Source organism: Lepidochelys kempii, chromosome 2 (genome assembly GCF_965140285.1).
Source record: "Lepidochelys kempii isolate rLepKem1 chromosome 2, rLepKem1.hap1, whole genome shotgun sequence".
Lineage (NCBI taxonomy): Eukaryota > Metazoa > Chordata > Testudines > Cheloniidae > Lepidochelys > Lepidochelys kempii.
The window spans coordinates 121,710,125-121,731,435 of record NC_136381.1 but is presented as its reverse complement, the minus strand read 5'-3'; the positions used below and the strand labels follow the sequence as shown (position 1 = coordinate 121,731,435).

The 21,311-nt window shown below is 41.4% G+C and overlaps 1 protein-coding gene across 1 annotated transcript; it reads left to right on the top strand.

Moving 5' to 3' along the window:
* Nucleotides 1–118: 118 nt before the first annotated feature.
* LOC140905962 (serpin B11) lies at nucleotides 119–21,296 on the top strand. The gene is made up of 8 exons (XM_073329458.1): nucleotides 119–135; nucleotides 8,882–9,066; nucleotides 11,948–12,079; nucleotides 12,655–12,798; nucleotides 13,549–13,666; nucleotides 14,893–15,035; nucleotides 19,434–19,589; nucleotides 19,740–21,296. Exons 2-8 carry the CDS (start codon nucleotides 8,899–8,901, stop codon nucleotides 20,142–20,144), a joined length of 1,266 nt encoding a protein of 421 aa, XP_073185559.1. The 5' UTR covers nucleotides 119–135; nucleotides 8,882–8,898; the 3' UTR covers nucleotides 20,145–21,296.
* The last annotated feature ends 15 nt before the right edge of the window (nucleotides 21,297–21,311 follow it).

Here is a 21,311-nt window from a genome sequence, read left to right as displayed (position 1 = left end):
TATAATGATTTCACCACCACTGCAGAGAGTGGGTAGACCATTATGCAGTGGGAGTGGCAGAGACTTTTATATTCTAGCAGCCACAGAAAGCTGCTTGGAGCTCACTTACTCAGCAGACAAGAAGCAGACAAGAAGGTAAACAATTTTAAAACAATTTTGTTTTGTAACTATGAACTGTGATTGGTGAGGAAGGCTGTTTTAAAAGCAAACTTTTAAAATTAAGGAATTCTGTAGGTTTGCAAAATAAACAGTGTTTCAGAGGGGACGGACAGTATGATCTTTTAGATTGTTCATCTTTTGAAGAACTAGGCAACAAAAGCACCATGAAAAATCTGAACATGGAGGAGATAAGTTCAAAATTCTTAGACGTGTATGTTGTGTGATAAAATCTGTTGTGACATATGTATATAACTGCATGTGATACTGTTGAAGTTGTAATTAGTGGAGGCCCTTGGCTAAAATAACCCAAATCTGTTGATTTGCATGGCACAATGCAAATCCTATTCCCTCTCTTTGGCTTTTGGAGAACTAGAGATGAAAGGTGGGAGAGTTGAGTATCTTTAGTTTTTCAGTATTGGTTGGGAGGTTAATGTTGGCTCTGGAAGTATCCGATGTTGGCTTTGATATTTGGATTATGCTTTAATGTTTGGTAAAAAGCACACAGAGCTCAGGATAGATGTAGGTAAATACACAGATATAAAAGTTCTTCATGCAGGAACAAATAGAGTCAGAAAGTAATGGAAGGGATGCACTCCCAAGGCATTAGCTACTAATTAGTGGAGCATTGCCAATGGCTTTACCAAAGAGAATGATCCTCATTATTTCATTTTACAAATGGGGAAATTGAGGGACAGAGGTTAAGTGTCTTGCCCAAGGCCACTCATAAAGGTAATGGTACAGCTGGGATGAGAATCCAAGTTTCCTGACTTAAGCACAGTGTTAGGATATAGATATTCAGGCCTGTCTGCAAAGGCCTGTACTTTAAGAATTTAGGTGTATTCTTATCACTTGGCTAATCAGAGGTATAAAAGAAAGAATCAAAATCACTGTCTCCCAGTGTAAGGTCCTTCTCTTACTGTGACAGTCTGAGGCCCTGTTCTTAGGCTAAGGCCTTTGGCTAAGCAACAGAGGCAGCCATAAACTGGGAAGCTACCGGTCACGTCCTCACATTCCAAACTAGTCACATTGAAAGAAGGTTGTCATAAATATAAGGGGAAGGGTAAACCCTTTTAAAATCCCCCCTGGCCAGAGGAAAAATCCTCTCACCTGTAAAGGGTTAAGAAACTAAAGGTAACCTCGCTGGCACCTGACCAAAATGACGAATGAGGAGACAAGATACTTTCAAAAGCTGGGAGGAGGGAGAAAAACAAAGGGTTTGTGTCTGTCTGTATGATGCTTTTGCCGGGGACAGAACAGGAATGGAGTCTTAGAACTTAGTAAGTAATCTAGCTAGGTATGTGTTAGATTATGATTTCTTTAAATGGCTGAGAAAATAGCTGTGCTGAATAGAATGAATATTCCTGTCTGTGTGTCTTTTTTGTAACTTAAGGTTTTGCCTAGAGGGATTCTCTATGTTTGAATCTAATTACCCTGTAAGGTATCTACCATCCTGATTTTACAGAGGTGATTCCTTTACTTCTATTAAAAGTCTTTTTGTAAGGAAACTGAATGCTTTTTCGTTGTTCTAAGATCCCAGGGTTTGGGTCTGTGGTCACCTATGCAAATTGGTGAGGATTTTTACCAAACCTTCCCCAGGAAGTGGGGTGCAAGGTTGGGAGGATTTTGGGGGGAAAGATGGGTCCAAACTCCCTTTTTTCAGGAACCCAGATAAAGTTTGGTGGTGGCAGTGGAAATCCAAGGGCAAAGGGTAAAATTAATTTGTACCTTGGGGAAGTTTTAACCGAAGCTGGTAAAAGTAAGCTTAGGAGGTTTTCATGCAGGTCCCCACATCTGTACCCTAGAGTTCAGAGTGGGGGAGGAACCTTGACAAAGGTGCTGTTGGGCTGTTAGGAATACAATCCTGTCCTGATAATGCCTGTTACCTCCAGAGAAAGGGAAGTGCCTAGAAGATGTAAAAGGAAATTTAGGTTGATAGTTTTCTGTCTGGTAAGAACTCACTTATCAATAGACACAGCTGGGAAACCCTTATGTCTTTATAGATGTCGTTGTGAAATCCTCACTTCTGTATTGTTTTGTCATTATAGTTCCCACTTTGCTATTGTTTATTGGCATGGTCTCTGTCTGGTTCTGTGATTGTTTCTGTCTGCTGTATAATTAATTTTGCTGGGTGTAAACTAATTAAGGTGTTGGGATATAATTGGTTAGCTAATCATGTTACAATATGTTAGGATTGGTTAGTTAAATTTCAGTAGAATGATTGGTTAAGGTATAGCTAAGAATATCACTATATAAATTAGGGGCAAACAGGAAGTAAGTTGGGATTCAAAAATAAGGAAAAAGGAACTTGTATTTAAGCTTGCTGGAAGTTCACCCCAATAAACATCGAATTGTTTGCACCTTCGGACTTCGGGTATTGCTGCTCTCTGTTCATGCGAGAAGGACCAGGGAAGTGGGAGAGTGAAGGAATAAGCTCTATAACATCTTTGTGCTGGGACTTGGGTACATCGCATCGGATAGGTGAGTGGCAGCCTGTAAGTCCCCCTCCCCAACAGTCTGCGCAGCTACTTGGAGGGGGTATGGCGAACTCTTGTGATGGTAGTTACGGGTTCTGGCAAGCTGACCTTAAAAACTTCAAAGGAAGGAGATTCCACCACCTCCCTAGGTAATGCATTCCAGTGCTTCACCACCCTCCTAGTGAAAAAGATTTTCCTAATATCCAACCTAAACCTCCCCCACTGCAACTTGAGACCATTACTTCTCGTTCTGTCATCTGCTACCGCTGAGAACAGTCTAGATCCATCCTCTTCGGAAACCCCTTTCATTTAGTTGAAAGCAGCTATCTAATCCGCCTCATTCTTCTCTTCCGCAGACTAAACAATCCCAATTACCTCAGCCTCTCCTCATAAGTCATGTGTTACAGTCCCCTAATCATTTTTGTTGCCTTCCACTGGACAGTTTCCAATATTTTCACATCCTTCTTGTAGTGTGGGGCCCAAAACTGGACACAGTACTCCATATGAGGCCTCACCAATGTCGAATAGAGGGGAACGATCACGTCCCTCGATCTGCTAGCAATGCCCCTACTTCTACAGCCCAAAATGCTATTGGCCTTCTTGGCAATGGGGGTACACTGTTGACTCATATCCAGCTTCTTGTCCACTGTAACCCCTAGGTCCTTTTCTGCAGAACTGCTGCCTAGCCATTTGGTCCCTAGTCTGTAGCAGTGCATGGGATTCTTCCGTCCTAAGTGCAGGACTCTGCACTTGTCCTTGTTGAACCTCATCAGATTTCTTTTGGCCCAATCCTCTAATTTGTCTAGGTCCCTCTGTATCCTATCCCTACCATCCAGCATATCTACCTCTCCTCCCAGTTTAGTATCATCTGCAAACTTGCTGAGGGTGCAATCCACACCATCCTCCAGATCATTAATGAAGATATTGAACAAAACTGGCCCGAGGACCGACCCTTGGGGCACTCCACTTGATACTGGCTGCCAACTAGACATGGAGCCATTGATCACTACCCATTGAGCCCGACAATCTAGCCAGCTTTCTATCCACCATATAGTCCATTCATTCAGCCCATAATTCTTTAACTTGCTGGCAAGAATACTGTGGGAGACAGAGCCCAGACTCCATCCTGTTGTTCCATTGAATCTAAAAAAGAGGGAGAAGAACTACTGTTGGTCATGACGACATCCAGAGACACTCTATCACATCTGGATTGTCACAGAGTGTAACACCAGAAGGGACTATTAGATCAGCTAGTGTGGCTTCCTGTATATCACAGGCCGCCAACACCCACACACTAAACCCATTCAGTCAGGAGAACTATAAGTTCACGTCACTAGCGGTATAATGTCACTTAAACTTATATTTGTTTCATAACTGCCTGCTTAATCTTTTCATAAATTTATAACCGATACACTGACTGAACACGGTTGTTTCTCAAAACTTGAACACTAACTTATGTGGGGCAGAGGGGAACAAACTTAGTCATCTTGAATCCATTCTATATTTCAATAATTTAAAATATTGCCTGATTCTTCCTATAACCTATAAGTTGCTCTGCTGGCATTTTTCCCCCTTCTTTATAAAAAACAGGGGATATAAATAATCCTGGGAATTACTGGCCAATCAGCCTTTTAAATTTGGTCTTTAAAATGTAGACCAGCTATTTTTAGGGGAGGTTAGAGGACTGTGCTGAGAGCTTTGATCTTCTGTACAAGAACAAGCCAGCTTTAGGCATGGCTGCTCAACCACAGATAATTATTTCATGCTCACACATCTGATTTATAAATATTGTTGCCTTAAGTGGAGAGTTTGATGTGACTGCTGATTTTAAGTCTCCTTTTGATTCTGTGGACAGAGGTCATCTTTGGGAGAAACTAAGGAAGGCTGGGATAGATTTTAGGTTACTTTATCTTTTGAGCCCCCCCTCAAGGTCAGATGGTGGCCAGGGTCAGGACATTAACTGATCCCATTCCCATTACAATTGGCAACAAGGCTGTCTACTGGCCCCCTTTTATTTTTACTTTTTATATCAATGAGGTTTTGATGGTTTTGAGGGGAAACAGTATTTTCCTCCCAAAATTTGTAACCAACCTGGGCGTGCAGATGATGTGGCCAGGTCAAAGATTTGCCGTGTTGCCTATTATTTTGCAACTTTTATTGCAGTTTGATAACTAAATGTTCCTTCGCAATCTTGGCTCAGAAGCCTTTTGCATCATGGACTCGAAAATTGGAATATTAGTTGTACAGCAATAATGTTTCTGTTATATGGGCAGTTGCTCTATTTGCCTGATCAGCAGCCAAAATAAAAATTGTGCGAAGGATATGCTAAATGGCCTAAATGGATCTGTTTATTCCTAACTTCTGTAATTTTATTTTTGTATATTGTTTTATGGACTGTTTCAAAAATGTAAATTGAATCTTGGAGACTGGTGTTTAAATCCATTCTTTTTAGTTACTGCATTGTAATGAGTTTAAAACTTATATTATTCAGTTATGGCTAATTGCTAAGATGCCATATTAACAAGAGAGATTTGATTCGCTTTCTCAGAAAGGTGTCTCACCACTGCCCTGTTTTGAGTGTTCCTTTTGAGCTTATTTTATAATTCCATTTTGAGATATTTTTGGAAACATTTGCATTTTTCTTATTTCGGGTTCTTGGGGCCCAGTTCTGTCCTCAGTTACAGTACAACTCACTGATGTAACTCATGATTATATAGATGATGCACACAATTTAATGATTAAGACAACAAGGGGTACTTAGAATCATAGAATATCAGGGTTGGAAGGAACCTCAGGAGGTCATCTAATCCAACCCCCTGCTCAAAGCAGGACCAATCCCCACTTTTTGCCCCGATCCCTAAATGGCCCCCTCAAGGATTGAACTCACAACCCTGGGTTTAGCAGGCCAATGCTCAAACCACTGAGCTATCCTTCCCACTTGTGGCACCTTAGAGACTAACAAATTTATTTGGGCATAAGCTTTCGTGGGCTACAACCCACTTCATCAGAAGCATGGAGTGGAAAATACAGTAGGAAGATATATATACAAAATACATGAAAAGATGGGCGTTGCCTTAACAATTCTAACAAGACAATTCAATTAAAGTGGGCTATTAATTTAATGGTTGTGAGTCTTTGAAAACCCCTTCTGCCTGTAGTGGGTTAGTGGTTGTCCCTCCCCCACTGGCTCAAAGGGAGGCCAACCCAGTTGCAGGGGGAATTAGCAAATAAGGGCTGTGATCTATGGGGCTTGGGCACAGTCCTCAGGCAGGGCAGAGCAGCCAACACCCTAGGGGGGCTCTGGCCCTCAGGCAGGGCAAAGCAGCAAATAGGCCATTCAGCCTAAGATGGGGAGAGGGTGGGGTGGGGTTGGCAGCAGGGGGTAAGGGCCCACTCTACTCCACTGGGTCCCAGCCAAGGGCCCTGACAGTGGCAGAGGGCTCCACCATTGGGTCAGCAGGGATCCCACCAAAACACACTGACTCGAGCACTGGGCTACTTCCTATCATAATCCAGGGGGGGTTTGCGGTGGCCAGGGATAGTTGGGGTAGTCGGCCGCTGACAATCTCAGCAGTCCTCTCCAGCCTCAGTCTCTTCTGAGGGCTGGGCGCTACTCAGCTCAGTCTCAGGACCAGTGGCCTACAGCAAGCAAGAGACATCTGTCTCCTTCCCTGGCTCTCGCTCAACTGAGCTGGTATCTGAAATAAGTTCACTTTTTCCATGGTGCAGATCAGGTGAACAATCCTTCCTGAAGGCCATGTCCTGATCATTTAGTTAGACAGATTAGAGGAGGACACACTAGAATGAGGGACCCTGCAAGCTATTCACATTCTGTATATCGTACAGTTTTCATTAAGGACCAAGTTATAGTTCATATTTTTTCCATTGAGTGTTTCATCCTGTAATAGATGTAGTGATCTTTGTAAATCAATTGCATGGCTACTTAGCTTATAATTGTGATTGCTAGAGATAGTAACAGACCTATTTATTTTCCCTTACCTTGTAACTAACTATTCATAGTTATAAGGGAGAGGTAGGTTATATGTAGTTTGTAATTACGTTATTCTCTCCTAGTGCTGTTTTAACTAGTCCAGAGTAGTCTAATAGTGATCTATTCTCAAAAACATGACCTGCCCATCATGAAAGAGCAAAGCAACCAATTTTAGCTATGACTTTTTCAAAGTTCTTACTTGCTTAGCTATCATTCAGTAAGACAAGGTGGGGGATGATACCAGTCAGCTCTGTGTTTTTGGGGAACCAGGGCGCAGTATCTAGCCTGTCTGACACATAAAAGACACCCCACCACACACCAGTCTCTGCTTGAACCAAAACCGACCAGAGAAAAGGCTTGCAGTGAGCAGTGAAGGGCTTTGGGAAACACACCCAGACCCCTCCTGACAAGGGTGACAAGATTAAGACATCTCCATTAGCATACAGAATGGAAAACAGAGATAACTCCCCTAGCCTCATCTGCATGAAAGATGGGACAGGGAGACAACTCTATTTGCATAAAGAATGGAGAACAGAGACCTGCACTGAACTCTGGGATCAGAAAAGCAGGGACGCACTGCATCCTGTGGATCTCTGCTCCAGATGTTAATGAACCTATGCCTGCACACACCCAGCTCAGCAGTTATCAGACCAATTCTAGTAATAAATCCTTGATTGATATCCAAAATACTAAAGCAGCCTAGTTGCATTGTGAGCTCCCTGGAAGAAAACACCACCCATAGCCAACAGTGATCAGCTCCTATTGTCTAGCCTAAAGAAAACTCTTGAGTCATCAGTTTACCTATAGACAAATCTAGTGTTCTCCCTTGAACCATTGTATTTCCTCTACAAAAATCCCTACTCACCCTCCAGTCAGTGTTCTGATGCATGGATGCAAACTCTGCATCAGTTCCACTGGGACTCCATCTTCTCCTGACTGATCGTGCTGGGGGCTCTGCCTGTCTCCCGCCCTCAGGACCCTGAGCTACCACCATCACCTGGGAACCCCGACCAGTTCATGCTTCAGGGAACAGTGAGATCCTTTTCTTTCTCTCTCTCTGTTTTCCTTTCTACCTCAGGTATTGACATTTAATAATGTATGTTATGCTGGTTTAGGCTTTTCTTGTGTGGTTATCACTATTATTCAATAAATAACTTTTATGGTTAAGCTGGTTGCTTCTCTCCCTCTCTCTTAACTTTACTCTTTTGTGTTTTTAGCTTCCCCCATTTACTCTGCAGCAACGCTTCTTTTACCTAAGCTAAAGATCCCTGTAGCGCCCAAAAATACTGTGGGGTTTGCTCATCAAGTGGGTTACTACCAGTACAATTGTGACATGAAACTGGAGATAGGGACATGGTAAACCTGTGGCATATAAGGGGGGACAGCTGAAAGTGCTGCTTGGCCCAGCCTATTGAGTACAGGGACATAGAAGGGGGTCAGCTTAAGAGTGCTGATTGACCTGGTCCACTCAGTCTTGCTCTGTTAGTGTGTGTGTGTGTGTGTGTGTGTGTGTGTGTTCATCTGGTTCTAGGGCTGGAGGGACCCAGTCCTGGGGAACCTAGGTCCTGCAGGATAGCTCCATTGGGAGGGGACTTGCAGAAGGAAGGAGTAGAGCTCCATATGAACACACAAGTGACATAAATAGTCCATTAATAAAATTACAGAACCCTCCCGCCCCAGAAGAGTAACCCTAATAAATGAGCATACCCCAAAGTAAAGGGCACATCTGGTAACAGGGAGGAAATATCTTTTATTGGACTAACTTCTGTTGTTGAGAGAGACAAGCTCTGGAGCTGACACAGAGCTCTTCTTCAGGTCCTCTCACCGACAGAAGGGGGTCCAATAAAAGATATTATCCCACCCACCTTGTCTCTCTAATATCCTGAGACTGACACGGCTACAACGGCATTGCAGACCATTCAGTAAGGCAGAGAAGAATCCAGTCCTACATTAGGAAATCAGAGCATGTTCAGTGCTGGATCTAGTATCATTGCCCAGGCCCAGCTGCATTCTTGCTGCTAAGCTGGGCACAGTCAGGAGCTGTACCTTGGAAAGTGGAGAAGACTGGAAAGAAGATGGCTCATGGCTATACAAGATGGTTCATGATGATCAGTAGTAGCCTCCTTGGCTCAGGAGCACCTAAGCTTCTGTTGGTTAGCAATCAGATATAGTAATTTCAGCTGAACTCAGGCTTTAGTCTCACAAAGTTGAGCAAAATAAATTATTCAGATTTGGTTCTCTTCTTTTTTGTTCCTAGCCATCTGTGACTTCACAATGGGCTCCATTTCTCAAGCAATTACTGAAATGGGCCTTGATCTTTACAATGAACTGAACAAAAATGCTGCAAACAAAAATATCTTCTTCTCCCCTATGAGTATCTCTACTGGCCTGGTCATGGTCCTTTTGGGTGCCAGAGGTAACACTGCTAATCAGATGCAAACGGTAAGTGTCAACAAAACACGTGTACGTGCTTTTATATTTTACATGCTTTTTTCTGTTAAGGCAAACATTAAAAGTAAAGACAAATTATGTGAGAATTTATAAAAAAGTGCATTTTCCGGGGATAATGCAGAATTAAGAAAAGAAACACTGTTTTCAAAATTGCTGCATCATGATTTCTATCACCTGCTTGTAGTGTCTGACTAATGATATGATTAGGATTCAGCGGCGTAGAGGCAGGGCTTAAGTCACATGGTGACATGGCAGTCTGCCACCATTCCCTTGCCACCATCTTGGGCTCCATTTTAAAAATAATGTTTCTAGTAGTTATGTTTGTCAAGATATCCTTAAAACTGGAAATATAACCAGTGCAGAGATGTCTGCAGAAAGCCTGGAGCAATTGTTCTGAAAGGTGTGAACTGTCCTGTTCATTTTAGTGAGGTGTTAGCTCAGCTGCTCAATGTTGACATTTTGGGGTCTAATTTTCTGAAGTGCTGAGCCCAACAGCTCCTTTTAAAGTCAAAAGAACCTACAGAAGGTCTACTTCTCTGAAAATCAGGCCCTTAAGTTTTTCACTGCTCATCAGAAAGTCAGAAAAGACAGAGTTTAGTTTGCCACTGCGTAGGACTCATCCTCTCAGAAAGCCCTTCAAACTTCCTGTCCACTAGCAAAGTTGTAAGAGTTGGTCAGAAATCAGGATTTTTTTCCTCTGTCAAAAACGTTTGCCTTTTCATCCGAAAACCAAAATGTTTTGGCCAAAAGCTGCTGAAAAACCAAAAACATTTGGTCAAAAACTTCTGAAAGATTGAAAAATTTTACTTTAGGTGTTTTTGGTTTGCTGACATCAACAGTAATCACCTTTTTGAAGAAAGCAGACACTTTCCACAAAATTTTGTTCGACTGAGACCCCAATTTTCCTTTTTTTTTTTTTAAAGGAAAAGTTTCAACCAGCCCTTTAAAGGATGTCCTTTTGTTTAAGCTACCTACCAATAAGTGGCTTTAGAGTGCATTTACAAAGATTGTAGCATCTATGTTGCGTGGGGCTGTCCTTTAAAAAAACAAAACTAAATGTTGTCCTGTATTTTCATATCAGTCCCCTTTATTTCCTTGAAATGATGGTCATCCTCTCAAACAACAAATGGGAGAGGACTTGATTCTACTCTTACACCAGTATTAATTTGTAGCAGCTGCACTATAGTCAGTGGATTTACATTGCTGTAAAACTGATGTGAGATCAGAATCAGGCTTTTAGTGTGTGAACCACTTCTTAGTCTTCATCTTAGATTTGAAGAAAAATTCAGAATAAAACTATGAAATGCTGGACTACTTAAAAATTAGACTATGGATTAAGAACAATGGGCTGCCTCCTCAGCTGTTTTAAATTGCTAGCGCACCATTCAGGACAGGTTCCATCAGCTCAGATTTGACCCAGCTATTTAATCTCTTTATTTAGAAGAAGATATTGAGAACGATAAAGGTAGGAAAACCATTCGGACATATTCAGAAGTACCTAGCAACATCCTAATTCAGGAGAAGTAAAAAGGCTTGGATTCTAGAAACTCTATGATATGGACCCTTTAATTATCTTTACCAATCAAAGTCTAGCACAATTTTTCAATCTAGGTGCCAAAAGTAGGTTCTTAAATCCATATTTATGTACATAAATTGCTGAGCAGCCACAAATCCCACTGAAGTCAAGAGAACGTGCAGTATATGATAAAGATGTGAACAAATTAGAGAAAGTCCAGAGGAGAGTGACAAATAATAAAAAGGTGTAGAAAACCTGACCTATGAGGAAAGGTTAAAAACACTGGGCATATTGAGTCTTGAGAAAAGCCTGAAGGGGGACCTGATAATAGTCTTCAAATATGGTAAGGGTTGTTATAAGGGTATGGTGATCAATTGTTCTCCCTGTCCACTGAAGGTAGGACAAAAAGTAATGGGCTTAATCTGAAGCAAGGGAGATTTAAATTAGATATTGGACAAACGTTCTATCTATCAGGATAGTTAAGCTCTGGAATAGACTTCCAAAGGAGGTTGTGGGATCTCCACCACTGGAGGTACAAGAGCAGACAAGGCAAACACCTGTTGGATGGTCTTGGTTTCCTTGGACCAGTCTTATTGCAGGAGGCTGGAAAAGATCAGTGTTTCTCAACCTTTTTGATACCAGCTTGCTGCCTTCTTAAAGTGTGTCAGGAAGATTTCAGGACCTGGCGCCAGTCCATGGATAGGCTGTTGAGAAACACTGGACTAGATGACCTCTTGAGGTCCCTTCCAGCCCTACATTTCTATGATTGGTATTCTTAGGTTACCATGTGCAGAACCTGACTGCTGCATGAACACTTTCTCAAGGTGGAGCTTGCTCCCTTTTCACCCACCCAACGGCCTTGACAGCTATACTGAATACGCTTATGTTAAAACAGGGATGGAGTTCTAATCTTCCCCAGAAAGGGGCTAATACCTCTTCTTCTTTCTGAATTCAAGTGTCAATCTCAAATTGAGATTCACACCTTGAACATTTTCAAAATGAAAATTTTGTTTTCCTGTTCAAAATGACTAATTTAGAAACAATCTACTTATAGTTAAAATATGTAAAGTAGAACTTGAAGTGTTTCAAAATCATCAGAACAAGATGTTTTGATTGACCCAAAATGATTTTTTTTTTTTTTTTTGCTTGTGGGTTCAAAAATTTTAGATTTAGACATTTTATCCCAATTTGGGACTGGAAAACTTCTCAAAATCTCAAATATTTTGTCAGGACAGGAAAACTGTTTCCTGCTCAGCTGGTATCTAGTGTAACAAATGTCTTAAGATAAGAAAAAGCCTTTCTGTGGATGTATTTATGCTGCTTACAGCTGCCGTAATGTTACAATTTCAATCACAGGTTCTTCATTTGAACAGAGCTGCAGGAAGTGCAAACCTTGGAACTGGGCCTGTCTTGGAAAGTGGGACGACAGAAGCTGAGCCCGAATATCTCAATGAAGGGCAATATCATGAACTTCCTCACTTCCCAAAGGTACCTCTTCTGACCAAGATAGATAGCATTTTCATAGCTGTAAGGGGAGCTGCAGGCTGTATAATGGCCAGTGACAGCCGTTAGAGGAGTCATGATCACAGGCAGGAGGCCGCTGTAGTATACTAGGAAATCCTTGACCGGGAGGTCGTGATTGATTGATTAAGGGCCCAGTCCTGGAGAAATCAGTGTGCGCGCACACACACACACACTCTTTCTCTCTCTCTCTACTAAGAGCCAGGGGAGCAATTCCCCTGCTTTTTGTACACTTACTCATGCTGGCTCCCAGGGGAGCTAGGGTGAGTATAAATAGCAGTAGAGCCACCGTAGTATGGGTCGGGGCAGTGGAGGCGCTGCTGAGCCATGCCGTGTGCATGCCCACCAGTTTCCGGCAGGCTTGTACTTGTTGCCACTAGCTGCCCTACCGTGGTTGTGCTGCTGTTTATATCCATTGCTAGCTCCCACTGAGAGAGATACTCAAACACCCTGTGTAATGGAACGATCAGTCCCGGTATTTAACTTTTATACAACTTTAACAAAGAGAAAATGAAGCGTCTTTATTTCTACTTCGTCTGAAGCCGTCTCCTTCCCGATGTGACTTGGCTGGAGGAATCCACACAGAGTTCCAGACACTCCTTTCCCAACTGAAAAATCTCAACAAGAGCTATGTATTGAGCCTGGCCAACAGTCTGTTTGCACAAAAAGGATATCATTTTCACCAGGTAAGTTACCTGTGTTTGTTACATGTGAGAATTGAATCAAAGCTCACCTTTATACCAGAGATTCAGGGATGCCAACTCTTGTTATTTTTAGCATACTTTTCACAATATTTGGTGTTTTCCTTAAAGCCCTAACTCCTGGACTTATGATTGGGTGAAAATCTCAACTTTGTGTTTTTGTTGTTTTAAGCAAGCTTCTAGTCCTCAGGAAAGCTTGAAAACATGACCCAAGTATACCCTAGAGGCTTAGAAACCGGAAGGCAAAGAAAAAGAATCCAAAACTTTTGTTAATTAAAAAAAAAAAAGAAAAGATGTTTTGGTCGGAGTTGGCTGCCTAATTCCTCTTTGTGGCCTTGGGAAATCTTCCTTTATGGTCAGGAGACTTTTCCCTTTTTGTTCAACTACGTGTTAGTGGGCTGAATGCACCAGATGCTCAACATAAATAATAACAACAGTAACTTTCTATGTCTGATCTAATCCTTATTTTTACACTTATTGTAGATAAGCAATTCTCCATGAAAAATCACCAATGTAATAAGGGTCCAGTTCATGATTGTACTATAAGGCAATTAGCTCTGTCCAGATGCTCAGTGAATAAACTTCTAGTACTTTAGTTTCCCTATCAACTTCAGTCCTGAACAAATTGTAAAAGAGCAGGGCTTTTTTCTAATTGGTTTGAGTCACCCAGTTTCATATGGAGGATCTGATTTATGGATTCTAACATTCATTAATGATCTTTATTTTACTGAACAGCAATATTTAGAATGCACTGAGGAATTATATGGAGCAATGCTGCAAACAGTTGATTTTGAAAGTGCTACGGAAGCAACCAGACAGACGATAAATTCCTGGGTTGAAAGCAAGACACAAGGTAAGAAAGCATAGGTCCGATTGTCATTGGCTTTTCTCACCGTTTCAACAAAAGAAGAATCAGGATTTGAAAGCAAAAGGTTTTCCACCTGTGTGTGTGTGTGTGTGAGTACTCGTCTAAAATATTTTAACATTAAAAATATGAATTTGCTATCACATTTTCATTTTTATAACATTGCTTTCATATCCTGGTTGATGGCAAGAATACAGGTCCACAGTGCTGGGGCGACAAATGGGGGTAACAGAAGCTGTGGGTCTAGCTGTGAGGTGCAGCAAAGCCAGGGAATGGGAGAAGACAGATCGAGAGACTGATCATGTGGAAAGCAGAGCCTACAGAGGAATGCTCAGGGCGTGGATGATGTCCTAACTGCCAGGGAGGGTCACATCATGAGTAACTTACATTTTCTGTTACCATCTCCATTAAGAACCCAAACATGAGTAATGATCTCTTGCACGCTGGCATATGGCACATTCCCTTTACCTCGGCTGCAGTCTCACCTAGCCAAAGATAATCAAACTTTGAAATTTCAATCTGAAGGTGGACAGAATGGCCCAGAGGGTTGGTTTTGAGCAGTGGAGCTTTTTCTCTAAGTCAGAGATTTGTCTTTGTCTCTGTAAACAAGTCAGTTTTGAATAAGAAGTTATCACCTAATGACTGTCCAGTGACCCATGTGGAAAGAGTTGTTGTTTTCAGTCAGGTTCCTAGTATCAGAACCTGAGGTTCACCTTTTAAAAGCAGCCTCACAAGGCTGGAAATGCATGCTTGTGCAGAGAAGCAGCCCAAGGGCTGTGCATCAATGAACTCCAGCTTCAGTCCTCAGAATGGAAGTAAAAAAACTACACAGATTATTACCAATCTCCAGAGCCATTCTGTCCATATTTGACTAAAAAAATGCAACTGAAATGGTCCTGGCCCCATGCACAGGGGTGAATGTCTGTACCCTCATTGAATTAAATGGGTTTTGTGAATTATCTACTTAATCCTTCTAAATCAGGGCTGAGTCATATTAGTAGCAGTGCATAGAGAAGTTTACAATGCAGCTGGCTATTTCATCCCCGCTCGGTGGATAAACGGAAAGATTTAATTTGCAGAGCCAAGAACTAGATTTTCCCCATGTTAAATTAACCTTGCAAATAAATAAATATTGATAAATGAAAATTCAGCTAGATCTGTCTGCCTCAAATAATAATTTACATTTAGCTTGTTTTTCTCTGACTGTTTTTAAGGTAAAATCAGGGAACTCTTTGTTCCTGGTGTTATTGACTCAACCGCTGTGCTGGTGCTAGTGAATGCAATCTACTTCAAAGCAACTTGGGAATACAAGTTTGAAGAAAAACACACAATGCCAAGAGACTTTAGGATAAACCAGGTACTGTAGCAGAATTCTATAGTTTTAGCTTTGTTTTGTCTTAGACACCTTCAGCAATGTCACTGCAGAGCACAACTTAGATATGGACCTATAGACATTGGCATCCCATCAACCTTACAAGCAAAATGAGGGTATATATTAGGCATAACCCGACTCTTCTACTGCATGAAAGATGTTTTTCAGTAGAGGCCAGTGATCTCAAAGTGAATGAAGAAAACAAGAGCAAAACTGTAGCAATGTTAACTGCTTAGTACGCTACATACTTGGAACATGGTCTAAACACCAGGATACAGATTTATTTATTTTTAACTACACCATCACTTCCTGTAGGCCATGATCCTGGAAAGACTTACACATGTAAGTAATTTCAGCATAGGTCCGTTGACTCGTGAGTGAAGTTGAGCACATGCAGAAAATTTGAGCTTCGACTTCAGAATTTTAAGCCTAGTCCTGCAGGTGCTAGTAACACCAGATAAGTGCCAGAAACCTTAGGGAAGGAAGGTCAGGGTTTAGCCATGAATTGGTTTATGGTACTAGTGATGTCACACACAACTGGCAGAGAAACAAGAAAGTCTGAAGTTCAGATTTCTCACAATCTTAAGGCAATTGTGTCAGATTTTATTAAGTGTTCATTGTACTTCAACAAAAAACATAAGTTTTGGGAATTTAAAAATAAAATCACAACAAAATGCCCATTATACTTCACATTGAAAGGCAAACTGCAAAGCAAAAACAACAACCAACACAGGTTTGTGTTTGCTTTTTTATCATGTCCAAAAAAAGCCCTTTTTAAAAAAAAATGTAACTTTTTTTCTTTGTTTGCCATAGGGATTTCAGGGAATGTCAAAGCTGGCTTTCCCTGTTAGCTGAGGTCTTAGAGGCCTCAGGTGCCTGTTCAAAAGAGGTATGAACTGAGAGAAGGTCACGAATGATGGAAGTTACACATCAGTTAACAAGTCATTGGCCAGATATTCATGTAGATTGGAACCCATTACAATCCTAGATCCAAATTCTCCAGTCATTAGGAAACTTCCAGGGACCTCAGCTAGAGGAAAAACAAAATAGATAAGATGAGACCTGAATTTCTACAGTAATAAAACATGCAGATTTTTGTTGAGAGTCCTGTTTAAATCTTCTTTACGCATTAAAAAACAAAACAAAAAAAGGTCAGCAACCTATATTCCCACCCACCCCTTTGCAGGGTTAAGAGACTAGCAAGATGGCGTTGCTACAATATCTAATGGGTTCATTTATATCCAAAGCGTTTACTATTTTCTTCAGAATATGGAAAAAGAGTCTGTTCTATAGCTGAGAAGAGTCAATGCATTTGTGAGCACCATATCACATACAAATCTCAGCTACACCTTTTTATTTGAATACAAATTAGCAGGGAGGGGAATTTTATTGAACAGTAAAAGAGGGTGTCACCTTAAAGATTTTTCTCTGAGCAAATTGGTTACACCTAAAATAAGACTTGAACAACAACCTAAACAAAGATATAAAAGAGGATGAGGCGCCCATTAAAGATGAAAAGGAGGACTTGTGGCACCGTAGAGACTAATTTATTTGAGCATAAGCTTTCGTGAGCTACAGCTCACTTCATCGGATGCTGTAGCTCACGAAAGCTTATGCTCAAATAAATTTGTTAGTCTCTAAGGTGCCACAGGTACTCCTTTTCTTTTTACGAATACAGACTAACACAGCTGCTACTCTGAAACCTGCCATTAAAGATGGTAACTTCTAGAAGATGAATGATATGAATGAATGACTACCAGAAAACCTAGATATGATTGTAATCCGGACATGGGTATTGGTTGCTGCACTGCTACATCATACAGAAGCCCACAGAGATGGGGAGAAATTGTGCAAGTGAATTACCAACAAATTTTGGGAAACAAAAGTCAGCAAGGTATTGAAATCCCATTTGTTAAATTGAGCAACTCTATTTGCATAGCAATGAACTTCAGAGCAGGTTAGCATTTAAAGCCATATCTTCTTCTCGCAGGGGGAAGAGGAATAATGAATAATTGTTATTAAGCTAAAAAAACAGGAGTACTTGTGGCACCTTAGAGACTAACAAATTTATTTGAGCATAAGCTTTCGTGAGCTACAGTCCACTTCATTAGATGCATAGAATGGAACATATAGTAAGTGTGTGTGTGTATATATATAAGTTGGAAGTTACCATACAAACTGTGAGGCTAATTAGTTAAGATGAGCTATTATCAGCAGGAGGAAAAAAAACTTTTGTAGTGATAATCAAGATGGCCTATTTAGACCGTTGACAAGAAGGTGTGGGAAATAGATTCAATATGTGTAATGACCCAGCCACTCCCAGTCTCTATTCAAACCCAAATTAATGGTATCAAGTTCGCATATTAATTCAAGCTCAGCAGTTTCTTGTTGGAGTCTGTTTTTGAAGCTTTTCTGTTGCAAAATTGCCACCCTTAAATCTTTTACTGAGTGGCCAGAGAGGTTGAGGTGTTCTCCTACCGCTTTTGAATGTTATGATACCTGTTATTAAGCTCTGTCTTTGTACAGGGGCAAGGTACAAACAAATGGGGGAGCTTTCTGTGTTGAAGTGCTCAGGATTCTAGGAGACAAACTATGGTTTGGTTGCACGGTTCATAAAAACAGGGAAGCTACACTTTTATGGCTTGTCAGACATCAGCATTTTTTCCAACCAAAGTCATTCCACAGCTCTTCCTGTGTGGAGCCTCTGAAGAAGCTGTGTCACAGGCAGAATGAGGGGGGAGGGGGAAGGGGGAAGTCTCCCTTCCAAAAAGCTTCTATTCTATGGCTTTCAGCAACATTACAATTCTCCTTTACCTAACAGTGCCATAGAGATGTTCCTTAAATGACTGGTTAGCAATGATTTTCACCTTTCCTGTGTTTTATTCAAGCCAAGTATTTCCAATGACATATAATGTTTGAAAGATAGCAGGAAGGTGAACTGAACGAATTGGGGTGTGTGTATTTTCCTTGATCTTGTTATTTGAGTACTGATCACACTTATGCTGGTTTTATACCAGCATAACTCCAGTAGACCTGATTCTCCTCCCACTTACACCAGTTTTAACTGACTTCCATGGAAACAAAATAGTGGGGGCTCAGCACCCACCAGCCAACCGCTAATCAGCTGTTTGGCGTCAGGCAGGAGACGCTGGAGGGATGGCGTGGAGCTGGGGTGGGAAGAGGTGGACCAAGGGTGGGTGCTTGGGGGAAGGGACGGTGTGGGGCAGGGGCTCAGGGCAGAGTGAGGGTGGAGCACCCTCCTGGAAAGAAAGAAAGAAAGAAAGAAAGAAAGAGCCTGTGTTTCCCACACCATTTGCATCCTGTTTCTCCTCCACCTCATGTGTTTGTTAAAAACAAGAGAAGTCAATAACCTTCACACAGCGGGACGGAGAGTAAAAGTAACCCTTCCTTTTTCATCAAAGAACGGTTGCTGAAACATGGGAGACTGATATTTCGCCTCCAGCAAAAGGAAACAAACTTGAATAGGTTTTAATTAAGTTTGTTTTGCATAATCACTCAATTCCAGTTTCACTGTAAATGCTTGTTTTAATGTCTCATTCCTTCTTGTGTTTAATTAATAAACTTTCAACTTTAGAAGGAATGTTTTTGGGTGATTGTCAAGGAACAGAGTAAATCCAAGGCACCTGCAGAAAATGATGTATCACTGTTGGACAGTGAAAGAGTTGATAAACATCTCTCTCTTTTGGCCCTTGATATCAGTTCAACAGCCCCACTGGCTTTCCATGATACGTAGGCTCCTAAGTGCCTTAATAATGCTTGAAAATGGGACTTAGGAGCCTAAGCCACTTCGCAGCTTTTGAACATTTTACCCTCAGTTAACATTGCCAGACCACTTGTCCATGATCTATGTTAGGTCCAACTTCTTGTCTCCATTACACTACTTTAAATCTGGAGTGATTCCACTGACGTCAATAGAGTTACTCTGGATTTACATCAATGCTCTGAAAGCGGAATTTGGCCTTTGCACTGGAACTCAGCTGCCTGATTTTTTGAGAGTTGATTATCGCACCAGAACAGGACTGACTTCAGTTGAGGCTATCCTGATTTACAGCAGTGTTTGATATCCCATCAGGCCCCAGATCTTTCAGTGTGGAAGCCCCCGGTATTAATCTACTACATTCCCTCATTTTGTTCAGTTTTCAGCACCTTCTGTTTGTCAAATGATCATCCCATTTTAAACACTAGCTTGAGCAATACTCTGCTATGCCTTGATTGATAGTTTTTCCATTTACGAATATAAATGACTTATAAAATATTTATCCTATCTGCAATCAGTGTTCCTGTGAGCACTTCACATTGTCTTTTGTTCAAATGCAGGAGGGCACTGTCAGTTGTATTTATGTATCATTTTCTTTTAAATAGAATGAGAGCAAATCTGTGCAGATGATGTATCAGAAAGGCAGATTTAAAATTGCCCACATACAGGAGATGAATGCTCAGATTCTTATGATCCCATATGCTGGAAAAGCACTGAATATGATCATACTTCTACCCAATGACATCACAGGTCTGGAACAGGTAAAGGACATTATACCACTGAATATCTGTGAAGTAGCCCGAAAGTTGGCTCTCCTTTTTATCTGAATTAAACGTAGATAAAGATCTGAAGTGTTCAGAACTTCTCAGTTCCTTTGTCATTTATCGTGATCTCTCTTTTGGACCCTATAGGTTGAAAGGGCAATGACTTATGAGAAATTAACACACTGGACTTCCTTGGAAAGTATGAGAGAGAGAGAAGTGGAGGTGTATTTGCCCCGGTTCAAACTTGAAGACACCTTTGATCTCAACTTACCTTTACAAGAGATGGGGATGATTGATGTCTTTGAGCAATCAAAAGCTGATCTCTCTGGGATGGCTCCCTCACGACGGCTGTTTCTGTCAAAGGTTGTCCACAAGGCCTATGTGGAAGTTAATGAGGAAGGCACTTTGGCAGCAGTTGCTACAGGAAGTGTTGTTGTTAACCGATCCTATCCATCTGGTGATCTGTTTATGGCTGACCATCCTTTCCTTTTCTTTATACAGCACAATCCCACCAATACCATACTTTTCCTGGGAAAACTCTGCTCTCCTTAAAATCAAGGCAATTTTCTACCTCAGCAAGCACAGACAGATTGTTATATTCTTCTACCATGAAATACTAGGACAGGTTTATTTTCTTAGTGTTTTTATAATCCTTTGAGATAACAAGCTAATAATTTTGGTGATGGCTCTTTAGATCCTTTCCATAGAGAGGAGAGAATTAGGGTCCATTTCAGGGGCACAGGACACTCCCACTAAGCAGAATCCCTTTTGCTAACATAGGTCAGCAGTTCAGACTGAGCTCAAATTCAAGAAGTACTTGGCATAGCACCTTCATGCTTCTGATCAGCGTAGTTATAATGGAGTCTTACTCTGTTACTATACTTTTAACCAATCCACATACTACCCAATTGCAGCTCATGTGGCATCCATTAACTAGGTCTTAAACATTGTCGGCCAGATTCTTGATCCCAACTAAGAACACTCCATAGCAAAGCAGGCACACAGTTGCTCTGAAAGTGTAGCCAAGGACTCCTGTTGGTAGGTATCTGGCCCTATGTCACCTTCCCCCTCCCTCGTCCACATAGGGTATGTCTACACAACAATTAAAAAATTGAGTCTGGCCCAGATCAGCTGACTGAGGTTCGCAGAACTCTAAAACTAGTGTAGATTATTAGGCTTGGGCTAGAGCCCAAGCTCTGGGACCCCATGATGGGGGAAGAGTCCCTGAGCCTGAATGTCTACACAGCAAATTTTAGCCCTACAGCCTGAGCCCAAGTCAGCTGTCTCAGGCCAGCTGCAGCTGTGCTGAAGGTCCTTTATTCCACGGTATATGTATTCCTAGAAGACATGGTGGGGTTAGAGAAAGGAAAAGTGACTAGTGCTCCACTGATCCTGGTCCCTATGTCACAGTTGTTACTGCAGCCATTCTAATTTAGGACAGTGATTAGGATGCATTAAATCAGCATAGGGACTGTTTGGGGCCCTGGCCAGCCCAGTATCAGAAATAGAAAAATGGTAGAGAAGGGTCACATTTCCCCCTACCCCACTTTCTGCAGCTGTGTGCTAAGTCTGAACTTGACTCAGATGGCAGTCCAGCCCTGAAATTCTCTTTTCTCATTCATATTCAAATAAGAAATATTTCCCTACAGCAAATAATAACCACGTATGTGCCAATAAATGCAACGCCTTACCTGTGATAATGGATGCTTGATTTGTCTT